Source organism: Pelobates fuscus, chromosome 8, assembly GCF_036172605.1.
Source record: "Pelobates fuscus isolate aPelFus1 chromosome 8, aPelFus1.pri, whole genome shotgun sequence".
NCBI classification, from domain to species: domain Eukaryota; kingdom Metazoa; phylum Chordata; class Amphibia; order Anura; family Pelobatidae; genus Pelobates; species Pelobates fuscus.
In genome coordinates this window covers 79,634,009-79,660,489 of record NC_086324.1, presented here as the reverse complement: position 1 = coordinate 79,660,489, position 26,481 = coordinate 79,634,009, and the positions used below count along the sequence as shown (strand labels likewise).

At 38.1% G+C, this 26,481-nt stretch overlaps 1 protein-coding gene across 2 annotated transcripts in view; it reads right to left on the bottom strand.

Moving 5' to 3' along the window:
* Window positions 1-6,142: 6,142 nt before the first annotated feature.
* LOC134571635 (gamma-crystallin-3-like) overlaps window positions 6,143-26,481 on the bottom strand; it is a 51,966-nt gene continuing 31,627 nt past the window's right edge. The window contains exons 1-3 of one of the 2 annotated variants that reach the window (XM_063430108.1): window positions 7,558-7,583; window positions 6,719-6,961; window positions 6,143-6,424 (exon numbers count right to left, since the gene is read on the bottom strand). In XM_063430108.1, the coding sequence (XP_063286178.1) occupies window positions 6,152-6,424; window positions 6,719-6,961; window positions 7,558-7,566 (525 nt within the window). In that variant the 5' untranslated portion in view covers window positions 7,567-7,583 and the 3' untranslated portion in view covers window positions 6,143-6,151. Of the gene's footprint in view, window positions 6,425-6,718; window positions 6,962-7,557; window positions 7,584-26,481 lie in introns of those variants that run through there. The other variant, XM_063430107.1, reaches the window with a different exon arrangement.

Sequence of the window (26,481 nt, the reverse complement as noted above, 5' to 3'; positions counted from 1 at the left end):
TTTGCTACAATATTTGATTGGAGTTCATGCCATGGCACCCGGCGAAGTGGATTGCTACTAAAGAGTGAGTGCGGGGGATTTTCAAGTTTTTTTTAGATAGATATATATATAGAATGTCATTCTAAGTGTATTTTGTTACCAATACATATATATTAATAACAAAATACAGTTAGAATGAAATTACATATGTATATATAATTTATATTAAATTTTGTTTCAATATTTTATTTATTAATTTTATTATTTTATTTATTATTGTAATTATACGTATTAATATATATAATATATGTGTATATATCTATTATATATATAATATATGTATATTATATATATGTAACGTCATTCTAAGTGTATTTTAATACTAATATATGTACTTATATTAGTATTAAAATACACTATGTATGACGTTAAATATATATAATATACATATATATTATATATATAACATATATATACATATATTATATATATATAAATACATTTGATTTATTTTAAAACATGTCTAATTAATTTTTTTTTTATACTTCCCACCAGCAGGGGGACTGTCTGATATTTTAGACAGTCCCCCTGCTGGCAGATCCACAGCCAGCTATAGGGGGCCATGTGATCGCTCTTTGAGAGCGATCACATGGCCCCCGGGGGCCTGATTTGCCGTGGGGGGGCTGCCTGGGCTGTGAGGCAGTCCTCCCGAAGTGGAACGCCGGTAAGGTAAGTATACCGGGCGCTCCAGGGCTTAAAGCCGTTACGGCGTGCTATGCCGTCACAACGGCTTTAAAGCCCACTTAAACCGTGACGGCATAGCACGTCGTAACGGCGTGAAGGGGTTAAATTCTGATTTTTTCTTCATATTAGAGTAGGATGTTTTGGTAGAGAACTTCCCAATATTGGGTCTTCAAGTAACACCGGACAATATTTTTTTAGACATTTGATATGTTGGTGATTTACATTATATTGTGTCATGAATAGAGTTGAGCTAACCCGATCGAACTGTAAAGTTGGGGTTCGTACCGAACACTACGTTTTTTTGACCCTGAACCCGAACCCGGACATTTCAGTAATAACTCGGGTTCGAGTTCGGTGTTCGGCGATTTAATGGCGCGTTTTGAAAAGCTGCAGGGCAGCCATTCAACAAGCGTTTGACTCGTGTGCCCTTAGAAGCCATCACAGCCATGCCTACTAATGGTATTGCTGTGATTGGCCAGTGCAGCATGTGAGCTATCTACCAAAAGCCTGAAAGACCTAAATTGGTCTTTCATCCACATTTACTAATTCTAAGTAAATCTTACTTAGTATTAGTAAATTCAGCCCCTACTCGCTATACCACAAGTAGGGGCATGTCTAGTAAACAGTGAGCAGCCACTGTAAAAAAAATAATAAAAAAAAATAAAAACCTATTGGCCCCCACCCCTGACTGGCGGGTGGGGGCCCTACATAACAATGTGGGGAGACCTATTGTCCTACCCCCCGGCCCCAACCCCTGCGTGGCGGGTGGGGGTCCTAAATAACATTGAGGGGGGGACCTACTGTCCTCCCCCCTGGCCCCCAACCCTGTGCGGCGGGTGGGGGCCCTACATACCAATGAGGGGGGGGCCTACTGGCCTTCCCCCCCGACCCCCACCCCTGAGTGGAACTTTCTTTGGAACTTTCCCATGCTGTGTAAAATGACACAGAGCACTCTGATTGGATGGATTTCAAGCCCACCATTCAGAGTGTTATGAGTCAAATTACACAGCGTGGGAAAATTCCAAATAACTTTCCCATGCTGTGTAAAATGACAAACAGCACTCTAATTAGCTTAAACCAACCAATCAGAGTGTTCTTAGCCTAATTGCAGGGCGGGGCAAGGCTTTAGGTAGGTCCCCCCCTCATTCTTATTTAGGGACCCCACCTTCCGCGCAGGGGTCGGGCCAGGGGGAGGACAATAGGTCCCCCCTCATTGTTATGTAGGGCCCCCACCCACCATGCAGGGTTGGGGCGGGGGGAGGACAGTAGGTACCCCCTCAATCTTATTTAGGGCCCCCACCCACCGCTCAGGGGTGGGGGTGGGGGGGAGGACAGTAGGTCCCCCCTCATTGTTATGTAGGGCCCCCACCCACCGCGCAGGGATGGGGGCCGGGGGGAGGACAGTAGGTTACCCCCATCATTCTTATTTAGGGCCCCCACCCACCGCTCAGGTTTGTTCAACAATCCTATCCTTTAACATGGCTTCTATTACTTTCCCCACTACTGAAGTAAGGCTTACTGGCCTACAGTTGCCCGACTCCTCCCTACTTCCTTTCTTGTGATTGGGCACAACATTTGCTAACTTCCAATCTCCTGAGACTACTCCTGTCAGCAGTGATTGGTTAAATAAATCTGTTAATGGTTTTGCTAGTACACCACTAAGCTCTTTTAATAACTTTGGGTGTAGTCCATCAGGTCCCATTGACTTATTTGTCTTTACTTTTGACAGTTGAAATAGAACCTCTTCCTCTGTAAATTCACATGTAACGACTGACTCATTTGTCCTTTTTCCTAACTGAGGCCCCTTTCCTTCGTTTTGATCTGTAAATACTGAACAGAAATATTCATTGAGGCAGTCAGCTAGACCTTTATCCTCTTCTACATACCTTCCTTCTTTTGTTTTTAATCTAACTAATCCTTGTTTTACTTTCCTTTTCTCATTTATGTATCTAAAAAATGTTTTGTCACCCTTTTTTACTGACTGTGCTATTTTCTCTTCTGTGTGTGATTTGGAAGCTCTTATAACTTGCTTCGCCTCTTTCTGCCTAATCTTATAGATCATTCTGTCTTCCTCACTCTGGTTTTTTTTTTATAATTACTAAATGCTAACTTTTTGTTTTTTACTATTTTGGCCACATCTGTGGAGTAAAAAATGAATTATGTAGAGCAACAGACTGTGCAATATGCCTTTTATCCACAACTCTAAGTCTACCAGATCCTACAGTAATCCATCTGACATCCCTAGTACGTCTCTGCGGCAGTGGCTTTGCAGCAGTTCCAGACGGAGTTTGTTTACCAGATAATTTACAAATCTCAGACTTCAAAAATACAATTTCCTGCCTCAATATAGAGAACTGTCTACAGATTAGACAGCATCTAAATCTCCAAAAAGTGAAATGTGAAACAAATGCATAACAACTATTACACTGAACTAAGTCTGCTATTTTAATGAGGTAATAATTTAAATCAAACAAACGCGCTTTCGGTCAACCACAAGGGAAACCACGACAGGTCACTGAGCAAGAGGAGAACTGGGCCTAAATACCCCGCCTGTGGATCTGATTGATTGATTGTAACCGGCCTTTGACCCCAAAGGAAGTTACCAGGTTCCTATTTGCATGATTGCTGCTCAGCACAAACCCTCCTGTGGATTGATTGCTGCTCAGCACAACTTTTCCTGGTAGGACATTAAATACCATTAATCACATTTTTATGTGCCGATGAATACGTGACAGAAGTAGCAACCAAACTATATTAGCAAAGCTAATGGCCACAATCCTTATATAACTCCTAAAAGCACCACCAACTAGGAATGTTTAACACCTGGTTAGGCCTTTGCTTATTTGCAAACAACAGCTAATTAACCAAAAATTAATATCAAGCACCTAGCTAATCAAATCAAATGCCTTACCAATTACCAACAGGAAATCAAACCTTGTGCAATCAGAAACCTGTAGATGAATCTTACCTGTAACAGTTAAAAAAAAAAAAAAAAACCTTAGCAAAATCTTGTTGAAGATTCTGTAAAACTCTCCAGAATATCTCCAATCACACACTTAAAAGCAGCACTTAGATGTAGCAAACAAGCTATATTTAAAGGTTAACCTCATAGCATTACATATTATTTTCAACTCTTTGATTGTTTATTGTTTGTTTGTTGAATATCCAATTATGGTTTTAGTATCCTTTATCTTAATTTGGCAGTAAATAAAAGAAAGAGTGCATTCTGCACTGATTTCTCCTTTCCTGTTTCTTTATTTCTACAAAGTTTTATATTGTGATTTGCTAGAACATGACAATCAGTTTCAAGTGTTTATATGGGCTTCAAAAGAATATCGTGACTGTTCTGAGACAGTCAGGAATTTAACGAATACATAAAACAAAGTCTCTATGTAAGAATTTCAGTGGCTTAGAAAACATGCTAGTATGTGAAAAAATCCAATACTTATCTATATGTTGTGAACTAGGGTCAGGATCCGATACCGCTGTTAAGAGCATTCCCCAATATTTAAGCTTCTGAAAACAGATAAATACAGGTAAATGTGTTATTTTGCTGCCAACATGCTGAGAATCTTGGAACCCAAACAATATCTGGTCTGATAGAAGTTACCTTCACTGACCTACATGTAATTTTAGATGTTACAATATTGTTTAATTAGTGTTATCTTGTAAAAGTCGATGGCTACTAAATGTTGCCTTGTTTTGTTATTTATCTTTATTTCTTACATTCAAATGTGCCTTTGCATAAACATAAATCTGCGATGACAAATCTTACTGTGCAGCTTGAAGTATCAACAGTCTACTTAGCCTAATTAAGGAAATTAAAAATGATGGGAGCTCACAAAAACAATCTACACATTGTACATGTTCCATTAAATATGGACATGTACATAAAGGAATTTTCAGATATATGAATCGTGAGAGTCAGTTAATGTTCTGTGTTGTTAAATGCTTATTCAAATTCAGCAGTTTCTGCAGAGGCTTCACATGTGAAGCGTAAAACGTTGTTGTTGGATGTCCAGGTATTTCATTATATTTCTTCCATCATTCTAACTCACCAAGAATCTCTATTACTTTTAACTTACACATGTAGGACATTTGCACACACACACATATATATATATGTGTGTATATTTATAAGAATTGTGGCGAAAGTAACCTCGCCACTGGTACTTGGGGGGGTCTGCTTGCCAGCCTCTTGCCCCAGGATTATGGACCCTGCAAATAAACATGTTAAAAAGTGATTTCCATGGAAAAACCAAACCACTGAATTGATATGTTGGTCACCCAGATCAGGGCTATCCGAGGATGTGACTCTTGTGGGGTTTCCATGGATCTTGGGGTACTTTTGGGGTGTTTGTAAATTGTGTGTTTTTCTGTGCCTGGAGATAATTAATTATCTCTGAGACACAGAGGAGGAGTATGTTGAATGTATTACTTGTCTGTGTATCATCGCCTCCCCCTTTTTTCTGTCATATTGTTTCTCTAGCAGACCAGTTTAAACTGGCTGCTTTGTCCCTCCTCAATCTCACATCAGTCCTTGCTATTGTCTAACCCCACCCTTCCTCGTACTATAGTTCTCTATGTAACCTATTGTATGTAAATGAGGCTGGTGGGGGTTTAAATGTGTGTATAAATTGTAAGTGCTGGCTTGCATTAAACAGACCTGCTTTACCCCTTCATGAAGTCTTGGCTCATGTTTGGGGGATTGCATAACTACACTCTAGGGGATTGCTATAATCACAATAATCCCCTGAGTATATTCACTAAGCTCTTGTAAAAGCTTGTTCCTGCTACGCTCTCTGGAGTAGGAGAGGCTATCCCACTGGGAGCTGGATCCTGGTCTTGGTTCCAGGGTGGGTGGAGGACGGCGAGACCCCGGCGCAGCTGCATCGCTGGAAGTGGGGTCTGCAGTGCTTATGGTGTCTGGTGGAGTGCTTGGAGCCCTCGGGAAGGACTAGGAGCATTGATTGACAGAGGTATCCGGTCGGGGTGCCAGGCGGTCCGTCAAAAGAATGTACTATATTCTGTACAGAAAGCATTAAAAAACATTCATACCAGAAAACAACACCATAGATATTATTTGATACACGACAGAGTTACCATTACTTTTTTTTGTCAAACCACCTTCAGTAAAATAAGCTATAAGTATTTTGTCTGTCACAACTTCAACTTCCAGAGGGACTATATCTAAAATATAATATAATTCCACTTATTACTTACTCATTAATTATTTGTTTTTATAAGAACCACTGTTATATTAATAATTTATTTACTGAACTGTGGTTTAAAATAAGTGTTTGCATTTTGCATGTAAAGTGAAAGGTATAAAACCACATCAAAATAGAAAATGAAACAAATATAGATAATTTTTGAAGCTTTTATTATATTCTTAATGACATTCTGATTTAGTAATTAATCCAACTTATTAGAAATGGTGAAGTCTTCTGAATGAGCCAATTCTTGGACTCATGGCACCCCAGTCAGTATATCTTCTGTACTCTCCAGTTCTCAGGTAATACTGGCGTCCTTTGTAATTTGGTTCCTCATAGAACATCCAGTAGCCATCAAGCACCTGGCAGGAGTGGATGTCATGGTAACGGAATCTCTCATTGACGTTAGGACAATCTTCAGTGAACTCCATAATCTGACCTCGGAAATCCTCCTTCTCATAGACCTTTACTCTGAATGATCCATGGTGCTTTACAAATACAAAATTATTTATAAACAAGAGTACAATAATTGGATAGTTTCATGTAAACATCAAAAATCTATACAAAAGCATATATATATATTTTAGCAATGTTAACCCAGCTGTTACTTTGACAATGGAATTGTGAATTGAAGATATATTCCATAACATAATTGATAATAGTCAAAAAAAGGTCATATTTGCAAAGGTGAACCTATAATAATTGATAATTGAAAAATAATGTTTTTTTGCACTGCATCATATTAATGTAAGATTTTTAACTGTTTTGGTAAATATCTTTACCTGTGGGCTAATACGGCAAGATCTGATGGAGTCATTGAAACCCATCCATTGCTGGAAATTAGGATATTCTCCCCTGCTGAGGTAATACTGGTGTCCTCTATAGTTGGGGTGCTCATACAGAATCCAGTTTCCACTCTCCACTCGAATGGAATTACAGCGATGAAAATATGAGGACATATCTGGACACTCAGAGTTGCACTCATAAGAGCGGCCCTGGAAGTTACGATCCTCATAGAAGACAATCTGTGAAAGAACAATACATTTGAACGTTTTAGATTCCTTAGTTTATTATTGTTTTAGTCGTTAATAATTTCATTTAAAAAACATAATAAGATTCCTAAAAACATCTACTATTATCCTGTTAAAAACATTGTTTCTGGTTTGATTACTTGATGCTATAGATTTCTAAAAACATCTACTATTATCCTGTTCAAATATTAAAGTGTAGTTAAACATACAAGTTTAGGGCAGAATTGGAATATATGTTTGGTACATTTTGTATTTACGATTGGTCAACTTGCATTAACTTTCACATAATTATAGCAATTTATTACAGTGAATAGTGGCATTCACTAGAGAGTACTTAAAAAAAAAAATCTGTTTATTGTTTCCAATATTTCTTGTGTTGCCAATATTTACAATATTCAGATCATCTTACTGGTTTACAGAATATTATGTTGTCATGTTTCTGGCCTAAATAATTGTTCAGCAGATACAGTTTGCTGGCATTCAGTATAATCCTTTACATTTTTAATTTGTTTTTGTTCATTTAAAAAAAATGTTTATTGTTTCCAATATTTCTTGTGTTGCCAATATTTACAATATTCAGATCATCTTACCTTTCCCATTTTCAGTGATGGTTCATCTGCTCATGCAAGTTGTGCTGGTTGAATGAAGAGCCTTTATATACCATGTATCTTGCTGATGTTTAAATACATTGAAAACAGTGCTGATCTTTTTTCTTTTTTAACCAGTAATTAGAATGTATAGCTATTGTATACTATATGCTTTAGTATAGCTATTGTATTGTATCCTATATGCTTTTTTTTGTTTACCTGCTGGCACAAGCAGTTCCTGGTTCTAAGGGAGATCTAGAGAAAATGTGACAAGCCTTTTTTTAAATAGATTATTTGTATTCTTACCGAGGAAAAAACAATTTATAAAAAAAAATATTTTAAAGCATATTTTTAAGATATTATTATTATTATGAGGCTAAATTAGCCCCTTAACGCCGTTACGGCGTGCTATGCCGTCACGGGTTAAGTGGGCTTTAAAGCCGTTATGACGGCATAGCACGCCGTAACGGCTTGCAGCCCCAGGAGGTAAGATGTACTTACCTCCGCTGCGATCCGCTTCGGGAGGACTGCCTCACAGCCCAGGCAGCCCTCCCACGGCAAATCAGGCCCCCGGGGGCCATGTGATCGCTCTCAAAGCGCGATCACATGGCCCCCTATAGCTGGCTGTGGATCTGCCAGCAGGGGGACTGTTTGAAATATCAGACAGTCCCCCTGCTGGTGGGAAGTATAAAAAATAAATAAAACACAAGTGTAAAAATAAATTAAATATATTTTTATATATATATAATATGTATATATATTATATATATAATATATATATATATATATATACATATTATATATATGTAACGTCATACAAAGTGTATTTTAATATTAATATAAGTATATATATATTAATATTAAAATACACTTAGAATGACGTTACATATATATAATATGTATATATATTATATATATAATAGATGTACATATATATATTATATATAAATACGTATAATTAAAATAATAAATAAATAAAATAATAAAATAAATAAATAAAATATTGAAACAAAATTTTATATAAATTATATATGCATATGTAATTTCATTCTAACTGTATTTTGTTATTAATATATATATATATATATATATCGGTAACAAAATACACTTAGAATGACATTCTATATATATCTATATATATATAAAATACAAATAACCGCAAATATATATATATAGATAAATACATATAATTACATAAAAGATTACATTAGTATACACGTAGAATTTAAATACCTATAAAAGCATATATATTAAAATTCTACATGTATATTTAAATAATCTTTTAACGTAATTATGTGATTTGATTAATTAAAATTTGATTGACATGCCTGACAACACAAGGAGAAAGTGCAGAGAATTTAATTCGCAAGCACTATATTTGACCCTGTAACTCTCCAAGACACCATAAAACCTGTACATAGGGGGTACTGTTTTACTCGGGAGACTTCGCTGAACTCAAATATTCGTGTTTCAAACTGGTAAATTGTACTACAACGATGATATTTTAAGTAAAAGTGACGTTTTTTGCATTTTTTACAAGCGAACTGCACTTTTATGGTCTATATTATTGTTGTAATATGTTTTACTGTTTTAAAACACTAATATTTGTGTTTAGTGAAGTCTCCCGAGAATAACAGTACCCCCCATGTACAGGTTTTATGGTGTTTTGGAAAGTTAGAGAGTCACATATAAGGCTTGCATTTTATTTTTTTCACATTGAAATTTGCCAGATTGGTTATGTTGCCTTTGAGAGCGTATGGTAGCCCAGGAATGAGAATTACTCCCATGATGGCATACCATTTGCAAAAGTAGACAACCCAAGGTATTGCAAGTGGGGTATGTCCAGTCTTTCTTAGTAGCCACTTAGTCACAAACACTGGCCAAATATTTGTTTTTTGTTTTTTTCACACAAAAACAAATATGAACGCTAACTTTGGCCAGTGTTTGTGACTAAGTGGCTACTAAAAAAGACTAAACATACCCCACTTTCAATACCTTGGCTTGTCTACTTTTTCAAATGGTATGCCATTATGGGGGTAATTCTCATTCCTGGGCTACCACACCGTCTCAAAGGTAACATTACCAATCTGGCAAATTTCAATTTGAAAATGTAATGTTCTATATTTGACCCTGTAACTTTCCAAAACAACATAAAACCTGTTAATGGGGGGTACTGTTGTACTCGTGAGACATCGCTGATTACAAATATGTGCATTTTTTTTGCAGTAAAACCTAACAGTATTATGACATTCACAGTTAAAATGTCAGACGGAAATGCAAATGTAAAAAAAAATCTTATTTTCTCACATTTTTTTAACTTTTATTCATAATAAATGATGTTCCATATATGAATAGTTAATGATAGATTAAAGCCCTGTTTCTCCTGAACAAAATGATATATAATAAGTGTGGGTGCATATAATTTGAAAGAGGGAACTACGGGTGAAAAGACATATAGCGCAAATTCCAGTTTTTGTTTACGTTTTGTTTTGATCAGAACGTGCACTATTGACTCCGTCCTGAAGGGGTTAGATATGTTATATTAATTATAGATATATAATAGATACGTGTGACATGTAATTTGAAACTAAAGTACATTCATGTTAGTTTTACCAGTCAAATGCATCAGTTATAATCACAGCCATCTATTCATCCCATTACACGTCCTGAACTCAGGCTAGAATTGTGTTTTTGTGTATTTTCAACGTTATCACAATCCAAAACATTTGAACTATTACAAATCAAGTTACATCTCGGCTTAACTCTTATTGGTATTCACGTTATCTCATGATCATGGAATTAACAACAAAGTAAATCGTGCTCTTTGTGGTTACATCAAATATTGAATGTTATTATTCTTAATAATCTTAATTTTTATTATACAGTAATAAAATTACATCCACACTTTTGCATGCATAGACATTTACAAACAAAACACAAAAGCACACCAAAAACAGTTGAGAGGAGAGAAGACTGAGTTCTATAAGAGAAGCATGTACCTATCCTATGCAATTTATCGATTAGATTATTATAAAAAATAACTCCCTTTTAACTATTAGAGCTGAAAAACATGTATTCTTTTTGAAGACAAGGTTCTTGTATTATTTTCTTTTTAGTTGATGAGTTATTAATCCAGCTTAGTCTGTTTTTCATCATAAATTGGAAAATTATTTGATCTTTCCATTGTGAATACATAATTTCTTGGGATTGTTTCTAACCTCTAGCTATTATTATTATTATTATTATTATTATTATTATTATTATTATTGCCATTTATATAGCGCCAACAGATTCCGTAGCGCTTTACAATATTTTGAGAGGGGGGATGTAACAATAAATAAGACAATTACAAGAAAACTTTCAGGAACAATAGGTTGAAGAGGACCCTGCTCAAATGAGCTTACAGTCTATAGGAGGTGGGGTATTAGAAACATTAGGATAGGAAATATCAAGTAGGAGTGAAGCAGAGCTGGAGGAGAGAGCAAAGCACTATCCCATAGGAGAGAGCAAGAGACAGGTATGTAAGGGAGAGATTACTCTGGGAGGCCATACGCTTTCCTGAAGAGATGGGTTTTAAGGCCCTTCTTAAATGATTGAAGACTAGGGGAGAGTCTGATGGCAGTAGGCAAGTTATTCCAAAGGAGAGGAGCCGCCCGTGAGAGGTCCTGCAAGCATAAGTTGGCCGTACGGGTGCGAGCAGCGGTCAGGAGGTGGTCGCGGGCAGAGCGGAGGGTACGAGGAGGGGCATACCTCTGGATCAGTGAAGAGATATAAGAGGGGCTGGAATTGTTCAGTGCTTTAAATGTATGGGTTAGCACTTTGAATTGACTCCTATAGGATACAGGGAGCCAATGTAAGGACTGGCAGAGGGGCGAGGTGTGAGAGGACCGACTGGATAGGAAAATCAGTCTAGATGCAGCATTCATTACAGACTGTAGCGTGGCAGTACGGCTTTTGGGGAGACCAATCAGGAGAGGGTTACAGTAATCCATGCGGGAAATTACTAGAGCATGGACAAGCTCCTTGGTAGCATCTTGCGTAAGAAAGGGGCGGATGCGGGCTATGTTTTTGAGTTGGAACCTACAGGACTTGGCAACAAACTGGATGTGAGACTCAAAGGTCAAGTATGACGCCAAGACAGCGCGCTTGTAGGGATGGACTTATGTGGATATCACTGACTTGAAGGGAGAGTGAGAGAGGAGGATCAGTATTAGGAGGAGGAAAGACAAGGAGTTCAGTTTTAGAGAGGTTAAGTTTGAGAAAGCGTGACGACATCCAGTCAGAGATGGAAGAGAGGCAAGCAGTGACACGTTGCAGGACGGCCGGGGAGAGGTCCGGTGAGGAGAGGTATATCTGAGTGTCATCAGCGTACAGGTGGTAGTTGAATCCAAAAGAGGCAATAAGTTTTCCAAGAGAGGCAGTATAAAGAGAAAATAGAAGGGGACCAAGGACAGAGCCTTGGGGAACTCCAACCGAGACAGGGCGAGGGGAGGAGGTATCCTTGGAAAAGGAGACACTAAATGAGCGTTGGGAGAGATAGGAGGAAAACCAAGAGAGGACAGAGTCACAGAGACCGAGTGATTGAAGAGTTTGAAGGAGGAGAGCATGATCAACTGTGTCAAAGGCAGCAGAGAGGTCAAGGGGAATTAATATGGAGTAGTGACCTTTGGATTTAGCGAAGATTAGGTCATTAGTCACTTTGATAAGAGCAGTCTCAGTAGAGTGGAGAGGGCGGAAGCCAGACTGAAGAGGGTCAAGGAGAGAGTTGGAATTAAGGAAGTGAGACACACGGGTAAAGACAAGTCTTTCCAAAAGCTTTGATGAGTAAGGGAGCAGGGATATCGGACGATAGTTAGAGGGGGAGGACGGGTCAAGAGATGTTTTTTTCAGGATAGGTATTACAGTGGCATGTTTAAGGTCAGCAGGAACAGTGCCAGAAGAGAGAGAGCAGTTAAAGATGTGTGTTAGGATAGGCACAAGACAAGGGGAGAGAGATCTGATGAGGTGAGATGGGACAGGATCAAGTGGGCAAGTGGTGGGGCGAGAGGAACGGAGAAGTGCAGCCACCTCTTGTTCAGTAGCTGGGGAGAAAGTCTGAAGGGTAGGGAAAGCATGATTTATGTGTGGTTGAGAAAGAGAATGGCAAGGAGGGGAGAATTGTTTCCTTAGCTGTTCAATCTTGTCAGTAAAGTAATATGCAACGCTATCAGCTGTAAGGTTAGTTTGGGGGTGGCCACAGCAGGGCGGAGAAGGGAATTAAAAGTGTCAAAGAGACGTCTGGGATTGCGGGAGCATGAACTAATGAGAGAGGAAAAGTAGGACTGTTTGGCGAGGGCAAGGGCTGCGCTGTATGAAAGCTATTAAATCAATTAAATCTATTAAATCAATCTATCAATCTATTAAATCAAGACTGGTGGTTCCCATTACAAACCAAAAATCACTATGCTCTCACAATCATGGTTAACAACTAAAATACCAGACTCTGCTATTGCAATACATGGGTATTCATATTTTAGAAATTACAGAGCAAAGAGAGGGGGTGGCATTATTATTTATGTTGACAAGCCTTTAAAAAAACTATAGCTCTCCTGCCACTTTTCTTTCTGGCACAATTACCAGATTTTACTAATTACATGACGTAAAGTCATGATTTTATTAAGGACACGGAGGCGAGTATTAGGCTTATCTCTTTCTCTTATTCCTCAGCAGCAAAGAAAGCTAAGGTATTCATAGTAGAAAAAATAAACAAATACCCTCACAGGGTTAATCATTACATCACTATATCCTAGCCTATGGGAACAGTCCACATATGATATACTCCCATGTGACCCCCATCTCTTCCTCTTTCCTGTTGATGCTGAAGCTAATAATTAATGACAACAACCAAACAAATTAACTTAATGAAACACAAAACAGGCGGGCAGCTGAAGTCTTGGCGATTAATCCTTCCGAGGGAAACGGATCTTCGGGAACTGATCCTTTTGAACTGTGGAAGATGTCGGTGTTGCCGGGAAGGATATTTGTTTATTTTTTTTCTACTATGAATACCTTTTTTTTGCTGCTGATGAATAAAAGAAAGAAATAAGTCTAATAAGAGCCTCCTTGTCTTTTAATAAAATCAAGATACCTTTCAGTAAAACTATCATTGTTGCAGGAATCTAAAGCCCACCTAGCTCCCTAGTGCATTCCTTTTTAGACATAACTTTGTGAAACTGTAGTTCAGATTATGTCTAGACTCTGCAATTGAATTTTTTCAGTCCAAACCCATGCGTGTGTAGAATTTGCATGTCCCTCTGCGTAGAGTGTGAATAAGGGACACACCTGCACTGGATTATGAAATATTTTTAATGAACCTTAAATATCTGATGTGTTGTAGGATTTAATCTTTGTGTTATGTATATCATCATTTTTGTAGTAGTTGAAATTAATTTCATTTAAAAAAACTTTCAGACAAAAGAACTGACAGACCCTATACATCTGTATATCAATGGTCACCACATATGGTTCTTGATGAGATAATGATTGATGGAGGCCAGTTGATATTAACATTTAACCCAGCACTGCAAGCCAGATTCCCATGTGTATTAGACTTTCATTGCAAACCAGACTCCCATGAGCATAAACATTTTGCAGATAGAAATTCCTCACCAATACTTTTAACAACAAAATTGGATACTAGATATAGAGAGAAAAAAGACAATATGCTACGGTAGTATCCCTTTAAGGGGGTAACTACCAAGCAAGCTGGTAAGGTGTAAAATAAGAACACTTATTTAAATATATACTGCCTAATACTTGGTTAGAGTAAATAAAATGCAAACGTGCATATTACAATGCTGGTGGTTATAGATATATATGTACACAGGAACCAGAATCTACAAACAGATATGGCTAGTGCCATTATAAGAGCAGTAAAGGGAAAAAGTAACATATGGATACAATAGAGACCAGAGAGCAGCGAGCTAATAATAATCTGAGCGATCTAATAAAAAAGCTGCTCTATGTACAACTGATCTAACTATAAACCTATATTCTGCTAATAAACACCTTCGTGGGTGTTCTGCACTAAGTGGCTAGCTAACCGCTGTAGCTCTAAAATACAACTCTAAACTGAGGCAGCATAAATTGTTAAGTTATAGTAATAACAAGTGCGAGTGAAAAAGAGAGGATTCCCATTGTGCTTGGTGATGTGCACAGTGAAGTGACAGAGTGCCGAGGTGTGCTTAATGGGAATCGCACTGGAAACCCGACGCGCGTTTCGGAGTGCAGTACTCCTTCATCAGGGGCTTAAAATTGCCGCTCAAAAAAACCCCGGTTTTTAAATGTGAATGGACCAATCATCGGTAGGGTCCTAATGACGTCAGTCAGTAGTGGGCGGAGTTAGAAGTCCGTTCACATCAGCTGACTGACCTAATTCTTTTCAATGGACTAAACTGCCTCTATATTCAGATTAGTGTATAGATACAATCCGTGCATTTAAGATGGTCATAAATATTGAGTTTATAATGCATAATACAGTTGTTTGTAAAGATCCCTAAGGTATCTATTCTGAATAGTTAGCAATTATAACTCAGCATTTAATACGAAAAATATATCATATTAATCAGAAATAGAGGATATCAATAATAGGGGGAGAGCAGCAATCTCTATATAAATGGGATTAAAAAGTGTGTAAAGTAAACAACTATAACTTATAAAGTCCTATTAAGGGCTAGAAAAAAAGAAATAATAAACTAGTGACCCAATTAACTAAAAAATAGTTAGTGGACTAGTTTAGTGTTCACAATAATATGTTCTAGAGAGACTTCTAAATAAATGGAGAGTATGAAAACCCTTCGTTGAGTCCCCTAGGGGACAGGGTTTTTAGGCGGTAAATCCAGTAGCACTCACGTCTTTTTAGACGTTGATCCCAATTGCCCTTCCTTTGGTCAGGATTGATCAATTCGATGCCAGAGAATTTGAGGACAGTAGCGTCCCCATTGTGGGCTGTTTTTACATGTCTGGAAACAGACGTTTCTATGTTTCTTGCTGTTTTTACTGAGTTTATATGTTCGAGAATTCGTCTTTTGAAAGGTCTGAAGGTTTTGCCCACGTACATGACGTGACATTGGCAAGTTATTAAATATATCACTCCTTTCGAACTACCTATAAAATTTTTAAACAGGATCCCACAAAACCTTTTGCTGATAAGTTAAAGAGTATTCTTCAACAAAGCTTAGATGACAAAATAATCTCAATGGACGAATTTAACTTTATGACCAGCACTAGTCCTCGCATCTCTACTTTTTTTTTTTTTTTATAATTCTTTATTTTTGCACAAGACAGGAACAGCAAGAATATAGCAAAATTTGGCTTACGCAGAAGCCCTCTTTGAAAAGAAACTTACAATGACGTAGTGAATATAAGCACATGTACATAAGCCTCTCTTTGGTTTCCTTATTCCTTGCCACCTATCTAGGGTTTTTTTTTTCCATAATTCTTCATTTTTGCACAAGATAGGAAGAGCAAGAGTATAGCAATACGTGGCTTACGCAGAAGCCCTCTTTGGAAAGAAACTTACAATGATGTAGCGAACCTAAGCACATGTACATAAGCCTCTCTTTGGGTTCCTTATTCCTTGCCTCCTATCTAGGGTTTTATGCTTATTCCAGGCTACGTAGCTGAATGAGGAGCTCTAACTTTGCATCCGCGAGGTTCACCGTTAGGCATCCTCGTTTCTCCATTTGTTGAAACGTGCCCGGGAGACAATAAAAAGAAAAAACAAAAATAAAAAAAAAGGATAAAAAGCAACTAGTAAAGAGCAAAATTAAAGATAATAAATGAGACCTAAAAATAAGTTTACCCCTTTATACTAAGGGGCATATGTCCATACAGGCCAGAACGTGGCCTGGAATAGGACTAGACTAGAAAAAAGAGACAAGACTAGAAAGAGAAGAATTGGTGAGAATGAGAAGAAGAGAAATAGCAGGTGGAGGTAGGAAAAGAAAGGGGGGGGGCCCGGGGAGGGCCGGTCCAGGCCGACAGAGTCCAGGGGACTGCCAGTATCCTGCGGCTCCGGTGTCCAGTTTTTCTCTCGTTCGTATCCCCTCAGTCGCTACTGGAGCCCACCAGACTGTTATCCCATGGTTCCCAGGTTCTCTGAAAGGATGCAGTCGTCCCTTTCAGTCTCGTGGTCAGGTCATCCATGACCCTGCCCTCCGGTATCCTGGATATAACCCCTCTGATCTCTGGGCCTTCGGGTGAGAGCCAGGCCGTTGCTATCGCTCTGCGTGCGCTTAGAGTTATCGTGTGCACCAGTTTCTGTTCTCTCTTCGTCCACCCCTCAATAGACCTGTTGAGTAGGTAGATCCATGGGTCCATGACCAGAGGCTTACCGAACGTTTGTTTCAATAAGTCTTCTACTGATTCCCAAAAGCCTTGTATTTTCGGGCATTCCCACCACATATGGATGTAAGTGCCTCTCAATCCGCATCCCCTCCAACAGTCGTCCGTGTCTACTTTCCGCATTTTGTGTAGTGTCACCGGTGTAGCATACCATCTGAACATGGTCTTCCACGCCTGTTCTTGCATCGTAACACAGATGGAGACATTTCTGTTCGCTTCCCATATCTCCTGCCACTCTAGGCCTTCCAGTTCCTCCCCCAAGTCTGCTTCCCATTTATCGGTGTATTTCAATCTGCCCCATTCCTTAGTTTCAGTGCTGATGTGTGCGTATAAAAGCGTGATCATGCCCTTGGGGGTGGTACCCTCCATACATAATCTTTCGTAGAAAGACATCTTACCCTGGGCAGCTGCTTTGATGCAGGGTCTCCTAGCGAAGTCTCGAATCTGGATATAGCGAAAGAAGTCCGCTGGGGTCAAGTGGTTGTCTTGCCGGAGTTCTTCGAATTGTATGAGTTCCCCGTTTTTATAAAGTTGGTGGATACGTTGTATTCCAGTATTTTCTATGTTTCGGAAGTTTCTAGGGGACATCCCAGGAGGAAACTCTCTGTTCCTGAGTATCGGAGCCATAGGGGAGGGGGACGACGCAAGCCCATATTTGACGCTGTTAGCATCCCACAGTCTAAGGGAATTAAGAATGGCCGGGCATGTTACCCTTATCATCGGCCTCTTGTCCTTCGGGACCCATAACGTAAATTGTGGGACATCTAGACCCACCATCATGGATTCTATCTCCACCCACCTTCATTCCCCCATCGGGGAGTGCCACATGGCCACCTGGGTCAGCTGGGCTGCTAGGTAGTAGAAGTACAGGTTCGGCAACCCTAAACCCCCTCTATCCTTTCTCCTATATAAGACTTGTCTGGCTATCCTATGTCTCTTGTTTTGCCAGATAAAATCGCCTATCGCCCTCTGTAACGGTACCAGTTGAGATTTTGTGACTCGTACTGGCAGAGCCTGAAACAAGAATAGGAGACGGGGTAGAATGTTCATTTTCACAGAGTTAATACGCCCTATCCAGGAGATAGGGTTATCCGTCCACTTGTCTAGGTCGCCTATCAGCGCCCGTAACATGGGTTCATAGTTATCGGAGTACAACCTTCCGGGGTCTGCCGTTAGGTTAACACCTAGATATTTTAAGGGCAATTGGGATCAACGTCTAAAAAGACGTGAGTGCTACTGGATTTACCGCCTAAAAACCCTGTCCCCTAGGGGACTCAACGAAGGGTTTTCATACTCTCCATTTATTTAGAAGTCTCTCTAGAACATATTATTGTGAACACTAAACTAGTCCACTAACTATTTTTTAGTTAATTCAGTCACTAGTTTATTATTTCTTTTTTCTAGCCCTTAATAGGACTTTATAAGTTATAGTTGTTTACTTTACACACTTTTTAATCCCATTTATATAGAGATTGCTGCTCTCCCCCTATTATTGATATCCTCTATTTCTGATTAATATGATATATTTTTCGTATTAAATGCTGAGTTATAATTGCTAACTATTCAGAATAGACCTTAGGGATCTTTACAAACAACTGTATTATGCATTATAAACTCAATATTTATGACCATCTTAAATGCACGGATTGTATCTATACACTAATCTGAATATAGAGGCAGTTTAGTCCATTGAAAAGAATTAGGTCAGTCAGCTGATGTGAACGGACTTCTAACTCCGCCCACTACTGACTGACGTCATTAGGACCCTACCGATGATTGGTCCATTCACATTTAAAAACCGGGGTTTTTTTGAGCTGCAATTTTAAGCCCCTGACGAAGGAGTACTGCACTCCGAAACGCGCGTCGGGTTTCCAGCGCGATTCCCATTAAGCACACCTCGGCACTCTGTCACTTCACTGTGCACATCACCAAGCACAATGGGAATCCTCTCTTTTTCACTCGCACTTGTTATTACTATAACTTAACAATTTATGCTGCCTCAGTTTAGAGTTGTATTTTAGAGCTACAGCAGTTAGCTAGCCACTTAGTGCAAAACACCCACGAAGGTGTTTATTAGCAGAATATAGGGTTATAGTTAGATCAGTTGTACATAGAGCAGCTTTTTTATTAGATCGCTCAGATTATTATTAGCTCGCTGCTCTCTGGTCTCTATTGTATCCATATGTTACTTTTTCCCTTTACTGCTCTTATAATGGCACTAGCCATATCTGTTTGGTGACCTAGCTATTCCCTCCTCTATCCTGTGTGGTTTGTGTGGACAGATATATGTGTACAAATAGAATATTTGTAGCAGTTTGCACCATAGTTATTAAACTGCTACATTAGTTGCATTTGTATTCCCTCAATGCAACAGTAATTAAAGTTTATATGTAGTACTGTTGATTCAGGGTTCTTTGTGTCGCATTTATCGGCAATAGATTCTGGTTCCTGTGTACATATATATCTATAACCACCAGCATTGTAATATGCACGTTTGCATTTTATTTACTCTAACCAAGTATTTGGCAGTATATATTTAAATAAGTGTTCTTATTTTACACCTTACCAGCTTGCTTGGTAGTTACCCCCTTAATATCAATTAACTAGGGTTCAAGCCCATTTTCGGTGGTGCTGGTCCACCTATTCTGACCCCTTTCCCTAGCCATTGACTCCACTATTGTGGAGCAAGACGAAGGGGATTTTTCGTTTCTCTTTTTTTAAAATTTGGATACTAGCTTTAAGTGCTTACAACTAGGAGAGAATTACAGTAAATTAACCCCTTAACCCCTTAACGACGAGTGACGGACGAGGTCCGTCACTCAGGGGAAAGCGTTAATGACGAGTGACGGACCTCGTCCATCACGCGTTAAAATTAACCCCCGATCGCCGCAGTGCCGGCGATCGCGAGGTTAATGCCGTTGCTGGGTGCCTCCGAGTCAGGGGCAGACCAGCAGCAGCAAATCCCGATATCCCAGCCCATGTGATCGCTGTGACAGCCAGTCACAGCGGTCACAATGCTGCTGGGATATCTGATCCGCCTCCCTCCACCTCGTGTGGGTTTGTGAAGTGGAGAGAGACGGATCGGTGCTACATTGTGTCCCAGAAGAATAGCTAAGTCCCTAATCCCTTTCCCCTTTATTAAAATAAAATAACCATTTCCCTGCTGCTTGATCACTGCTAGCAGTGATCAATATACAGGTCACAGTACTTTACTGTGATCTATTTTTTTTTTACTTTCAAGGGTTAAATTTTTGGTTTTTTTGTAACCCTAAGGGGATAATTTTATTATTTGATTTTATTAATTTGTGATTTAGTTATTTTGGTGGGTGGAATTTAGTGGAAATTAGGGAATAAAAAATATATATATATATTTTTAGTTAGAGTTTTGTTAGCTGTGTTAGCTGTATTAACAATGTTTAGAAAGTATAGCGCAGAGGAGGCTTATGCCCTGTTAGCGGCCGACTCAGAGGCAACTGACACTGCCTCAGAGAGTGACGCAGGGGGTGACGCAGGGGACGCAGGGGACAGGGACTATATGCCAGATACTGCAGGACCATCAGGGGAAATCGACGATTCCCCTAATGCTGAAAATGGCGCAGATGACTGGGTACCCCCTAATAATTTTTCCCCAGACATCCCAGTGTTTACAGCCAATCCTGGCAGACAGGCTGACCTGTCTGCCTATAGTGTGCTGGATGTTATGCAGCTGTTCTTGGGGGATGAGATTTTTAGGGAGATAGTCACCCAGACTAATCTCTATGCGGAGCAATATCTGGCACGCAATCCAGACTCTCTTATCTCCAGGAAAGAGAGATGGAACACAACCAGTGTGCCAGAATTGAAACAATTCTGGGCACTGACCATGTTAATGGGGCTAATTAAAAAGCCCACAATTAGGATGTATTGGTCTAAACATCCTATTTGCAATACCCCCATTTTTGTCGAGACAATGACGAGGGAAAGATATGAAGACATACTACGATTTATGCACTTTAGTGACAATAACAAGTGCCCCCCAAAAGGTGATCCGCAGTATGATCTTCTTTACAAAATACGCCCTTTAATTGCCCACTTTAAATTTGCCACTATATATACCCCAATAAAAACATTTCCATTGACGAGTCCCTCATGAAGTTTATGGGAAGACTGGGGTTTAGACAATATATCCCATCCAAAAGATCCCGATATGGGATCAAATTTTATAAACTGTGTGAAAGTGGCAGTGGCTACGTATACACCTTCCATGTATACGGAGGAAGGGATAGCCACCTTGATCCCCCAGGTTGCCCAGATATAGTAGGGACAAGTGGGAAAATTGTCTGGGACTTCAAAATGCCACTACTTAATAAAGGTTATCATCTATACATCAATAACTTTTATAATAGCATCCCACTGTTAAAAATGTTGTACTGCTTCGAGACCGTGGACTGTGGCACTATTCGGAAGAGTCGCACAGGTTTCCCAAAGGCTCTAGCGAACAAAAAAATGAAAAGGGGGGAAACAGCAGCTCTCTGCCAGAATGAACTGCTGGCACTCAAGTACAGGGATAAAAAGGATGTTTTCATCTTAACCACCATCCATGGTAAAAACACTCGGAGGGTCGCAGTTCGTGGCAGAGACGAATGTAAATGGGTGCCAGTCTGTATACGGCAATATAATCGACATATGGGGGGCGTTGACCTGTCCGATCAACTGATGCAGCCGTATTTGATCATGAGAAAGACCAGGGCATGGTATAAAAAAGTGGGCATATACCTGATGCAGATGGCAATCCACAATGCCTTTGTCATTTTTAAAAAGGCAAATGCTGGGCTGAAAAGCACTTTGCTTTCATTCCAGTTTGAGCTAATTTCTGGGCTGCTAGAATGTCTACTTTATATAAATATATACTTTTGTGTGGCAATTTTGTTTTCTTTTATGGCTATTAAGCTTACAAGACAAACATACCAAATTCTAAAATCGCTCCACATTAAAAGTTTATTTTACTCCTTGTGCTTTGTGACCTGTAACTACAAAAAAAAACTTAAAATCCCAGACACATTATATATTCTGTAAATCAGAACAACTAAATGAATTTATTTGTAATTACTTTCCTTAACATGCACTAATTGTGCACACATTATTATTGCAAAAACTATAAAATATAACTAAAATGTTTTCATTTATTTTGCATTTTTCTTTTTTTTTTTTTTAATAAATAAGCATTTATGTATATATATGTTACATCAAATTAAAGCCCTTTCTGTCCTTTAAAAAACGGTATATAATATGCGTTGGTGCAATAAATTAGTAAAATGCAAAATGCAGTTGAACGCAAACAGCAAAAAATGAAAAAAATGCCGTTGTCATTAAGTGAAAGACAAGCTTCTGAAGCTCTGTCCTTAAGGGGTTAAGGACTGAGTAAAAATGTACAGGTTGTGATCAAAACAAAAAGTAGACAAAAACTTGAATTTGCGCTGTATGTCTGTTCAGGCGTAATTCGCCTCTTTCATATTATGTGCACCCACACTTATTACATATAATTTTATTCAGGGGAAACAGGGCTTTCATTTAACATCAAATATTTAGGTATGAAACATAATTTAATATGAATAAAATATAAAAAAGGGAGAAAATAAGATTTTCTTTAAAAAATAAATTTAGTTCTACGTGACATTCTAACTGTGAATGTCATAATACTGTTTGCTTTAACTGAAATAAAATACACATATTTGTATTCAGCCATGTCGTACATGTTCCATTTTTCAGTTTTTTCATATTGAAATTTGCCAGATTGGTTACGTTGCCTTTGAGACCGTATGGTAGCCCAGGAATGAGAATTACTCCTATGATGGCATACCATATGCAAAAGTAGACAACCCAAGGTATTGCAGATGGGGTATGTCCAGTCTTTTTTAGTAGCCACTTGGTCACAAACACTGGCCAAAGTTAGTGTTAATATTTTTTTTGAGTGTGAAAAATGCAAAAAACTAATTTGAACCCAAACTTTGGCCAGTGTTTGTGACTAGGTGGCTACTAAAAAAGACTGGACATACCCCATTTGCAATACCTTGGGTTGTCTACTATTGCAAATGATATGCCATCATGGGGGTAATTTTCATTCCTGGGCTACCATACGTTTCAAATGCAACGTAACCAATCTGGCGAATTTCAATGAGAAAAAAGTAAAACTCAAGCCTTATATTTGACTCTGTAACCTTTGAAAACACCATAAAACCTGTACATGAGGGCTACTGTTATAATTAAGAGACTTCGCTGAACACAAATAATAGTGTTTCAAAACAGTAAAACATATCACAACAATTATATCGTCCGTATAAGTGCCATTTGTTTGTAAAAAATGCAAAATAAATTCCTTTTCACTGATGATATCATTGTTGTAATACATTTTACTATTTTGAAACACTACAGGTTTTATGGTATCTTGGAAAGTTACAGGGTTAAATATAATGCTAGCAAATTAAATTCCCTGGACTTTCGGCCTGAGTTGTCAGGCAGGTCGCGCAAATTGTAATTAATAAAATGACCTAATTATGTAAAATTATTACATAAATATATACATAGAATTATTATTATTATATATATATATATATATATATATATATATATATATATATATATATATATATATATATATAATACAAAAGTAGCACAAAACAGAAAACAAGGGTGCGCCTAAAAACAATAAAATAGTAAAATAATAAATATAAGTCCAGAAATCTTTACATAAGTCCAAAATGGTACAATCCTCTCGAATGTGTAAGGCACTTGAAAATGGAGTGGGTCTTCACGGATATGTGCTTGTAGTTCAGAAGAACATATAAGAAAGAAAGGAAAAAACAGGACTCCAATGGTACAGTATGTAAATGATACCCAATAATAGGATAATGGTAATAAGTATTACTCACACTTTTCAGAGCTAAAATCCAGCTCTGATATTGAATGCGTGAAGTGGAATAATCCCCACTCAAGGATGTGTGAAGTGGCGCTGGTAGGCAGGTATGTCAAATGAATCAGAGGTCCAGCGTTGGTACAATCCAGCCAAAAAGTAAAAAGGAATAAAATATAGTGCTCTCTGTTTTATAAATAAAACAATATTAAGAGATAAAAACTTACTCACGCAATATAGAGCAGGCTATACTGCTCGATGAAAGCGTATGGGTGGTATAATCCCCACCTATGGATTCTTTATGCTTCTTTCTTAAGTTCTAAACATCAATGTAGTCAGGTACAAATAAAAAAGGAATTAAAAAAAGTAAAATTATAAATTCTAATAAAAAGGAATATGGCAGTCAGAATATATGGTGCCAAAATAGTTCCTTTATTACAATATATGTATATATAAAAATAGTATCTAAACACGTTTCGCCTGAAAAGGCTTCTTCAAGTAGATAATAAAAATAAAGACATGACCTGACATACATGAATTTATATAGAATACAATAATATTTGAAATTCCCGCCATAATGACGTCATAATGATCTCATTAACATAGTGCATATGATAAAAAGCAGTTGCAGACAAAATAATAGGATATGGAGTAAAATACTAAGTGGATGCGGCTATTTTTTCGTTTGTAAATATGTTTAAAGCGAAATAAAAGAGAGTCACGTGACGTGCGACTAGAATACTTCCGCGTCACGTGACTATCGGTGAAACGCATGCGTTCCGTTTCAATGGAACGCATGTGGAGTTCTCATTAGTGACGCCCGAAAAGAGGGCAGGGTTAGAAAATCGTCATCTCCTGCAAAGTAGTGACGAAAACGAAAATGATAAGATTGTCTGCCTGCTGAATGCAGGCAGACACTGAAATAATGAGAGAAGCATAAGTTCAAAGCCCAGAAAGGGCATATACATAAAGAATATAAAAACTGACAGATATAAGTTATAAAAATACATACAATGCAAGTGGTAAAATACATAATCAAGACTTATAAATTATAAAGCAGTATAAATTGTATAAATATGGGTTTTTAAATTGTAAGCCCATTCCATTTCTTTTTTACCCAAAACTTTTTTGATGTCTCCTCCTCTCTATGGAACATTACAGATATCTATACATTTAAGATATTTTGGATTCTTTCCATGCTTAAGGAAGTGCTTGGACACTGAGTGATTCTCATAACCTTTTAAAATATTATGGCAGTGTTCGGCCAGTCTAGTTTTTAACTCTTTGGTAGTCATACCAACATATTTTAACCCACATGGGCATTCCAATAAATAAATTAAATTTTTTGTGTTACAATGAATAAAATGTTTGATCTAATATGTTTTTTTGTGTAGATGATGATTTAAAAGAAGTAGTTTTGGACTTAATAGTATCGCTCGTATGTTTACATACTATACACCGATTACATTTAAAAAAACGCTAGGTTTAGATAAAAAAGTGGGAAAATTCAGAGAAGGATTATTGTGTTTTTGTTTAGTATAATTGCTTGTAAGGATAGACTTAAAGCTTGGTGCCCCTCTAAATATAACATTTGGTTTGTATAATTCCAGCTAGAGTCTCATCCTGTTTTAATATATGCCAATGTTTCTTTATAATCTTCTTCATAACATTACTTTTGTTGTTGAAGTCAAAAATAATTGGCAATAGAGGAGCGTTTTTGGTGTCTTTTTTTACTTTTATATTCTAATAATTCTGATCTATTTTTTTCACTAATGTTTTTTAGTGTGAAATCTAGATCACTCTTAGGGTAGTTTTTTGTGAGAATTTATTGAACAGCAGTTGGGCAGTTGGGATTGTTCTTCAAAATCTTGGGTAAGGGAGCAGTTTCTCCAGAGACGTAGAAACTGGCTTTTTGGTATGCCATGAAGCCAAGGCTTATGATGACAGCTAGAAACATCAATAACATTATTGGTACAGACTTTTTTTTTTTTTTAAGTTTTTGTATTGATAATATTGTTCTTGATAAAAAAATTTAAATCTAAAAAGTGGATAAAAGAATTGCTATACTCCCAAGTTAAAAAAAAATACCTCTATCATTTAGATTTAGGTGCTGTAGGAACTGGTTGAGGGAATCTTCAGAACCCTCCCAAATAAAAAACAGATCATATATCTAAAATATGTGACCAGGTTTGCCTGCCAGTCATGCCCCCCCAGTATGGCAGTGGATTCCCAATCTGCCATAAATAGGTTGGCATAACTAGGGGCAAACCTGGTCCCCATAGCATTACCTTGTTTCTGCAGATAAAACGAATCCAAAAACCAAAAATAATTATTATTTAAAATTATTCTAATACCTTGGATAATAAAATCTATTTGGTGGTCTGGAATATTTTTTTTTAGATCTTAAAATATTTTCAACTGCTGCACACCCTTATCATTTTCGTTTTCGTCACTCCTTTGCAGGAGATGACGATTTTCTAACCCTGCCCTCTTTTCGGGTGTCACTAATGAGAACACTAATGAGACCGCTTCGGGTGTCACTAATGAGACCGCTTCTCGCGGTCACTGCCCGCCTTTCTGGTATCGCCATCGGATGAGCCGCGTGCGGCTCGTGCAAAAGTAGGACCGCGCGCGGTGAGAACAGAGGACCCCCG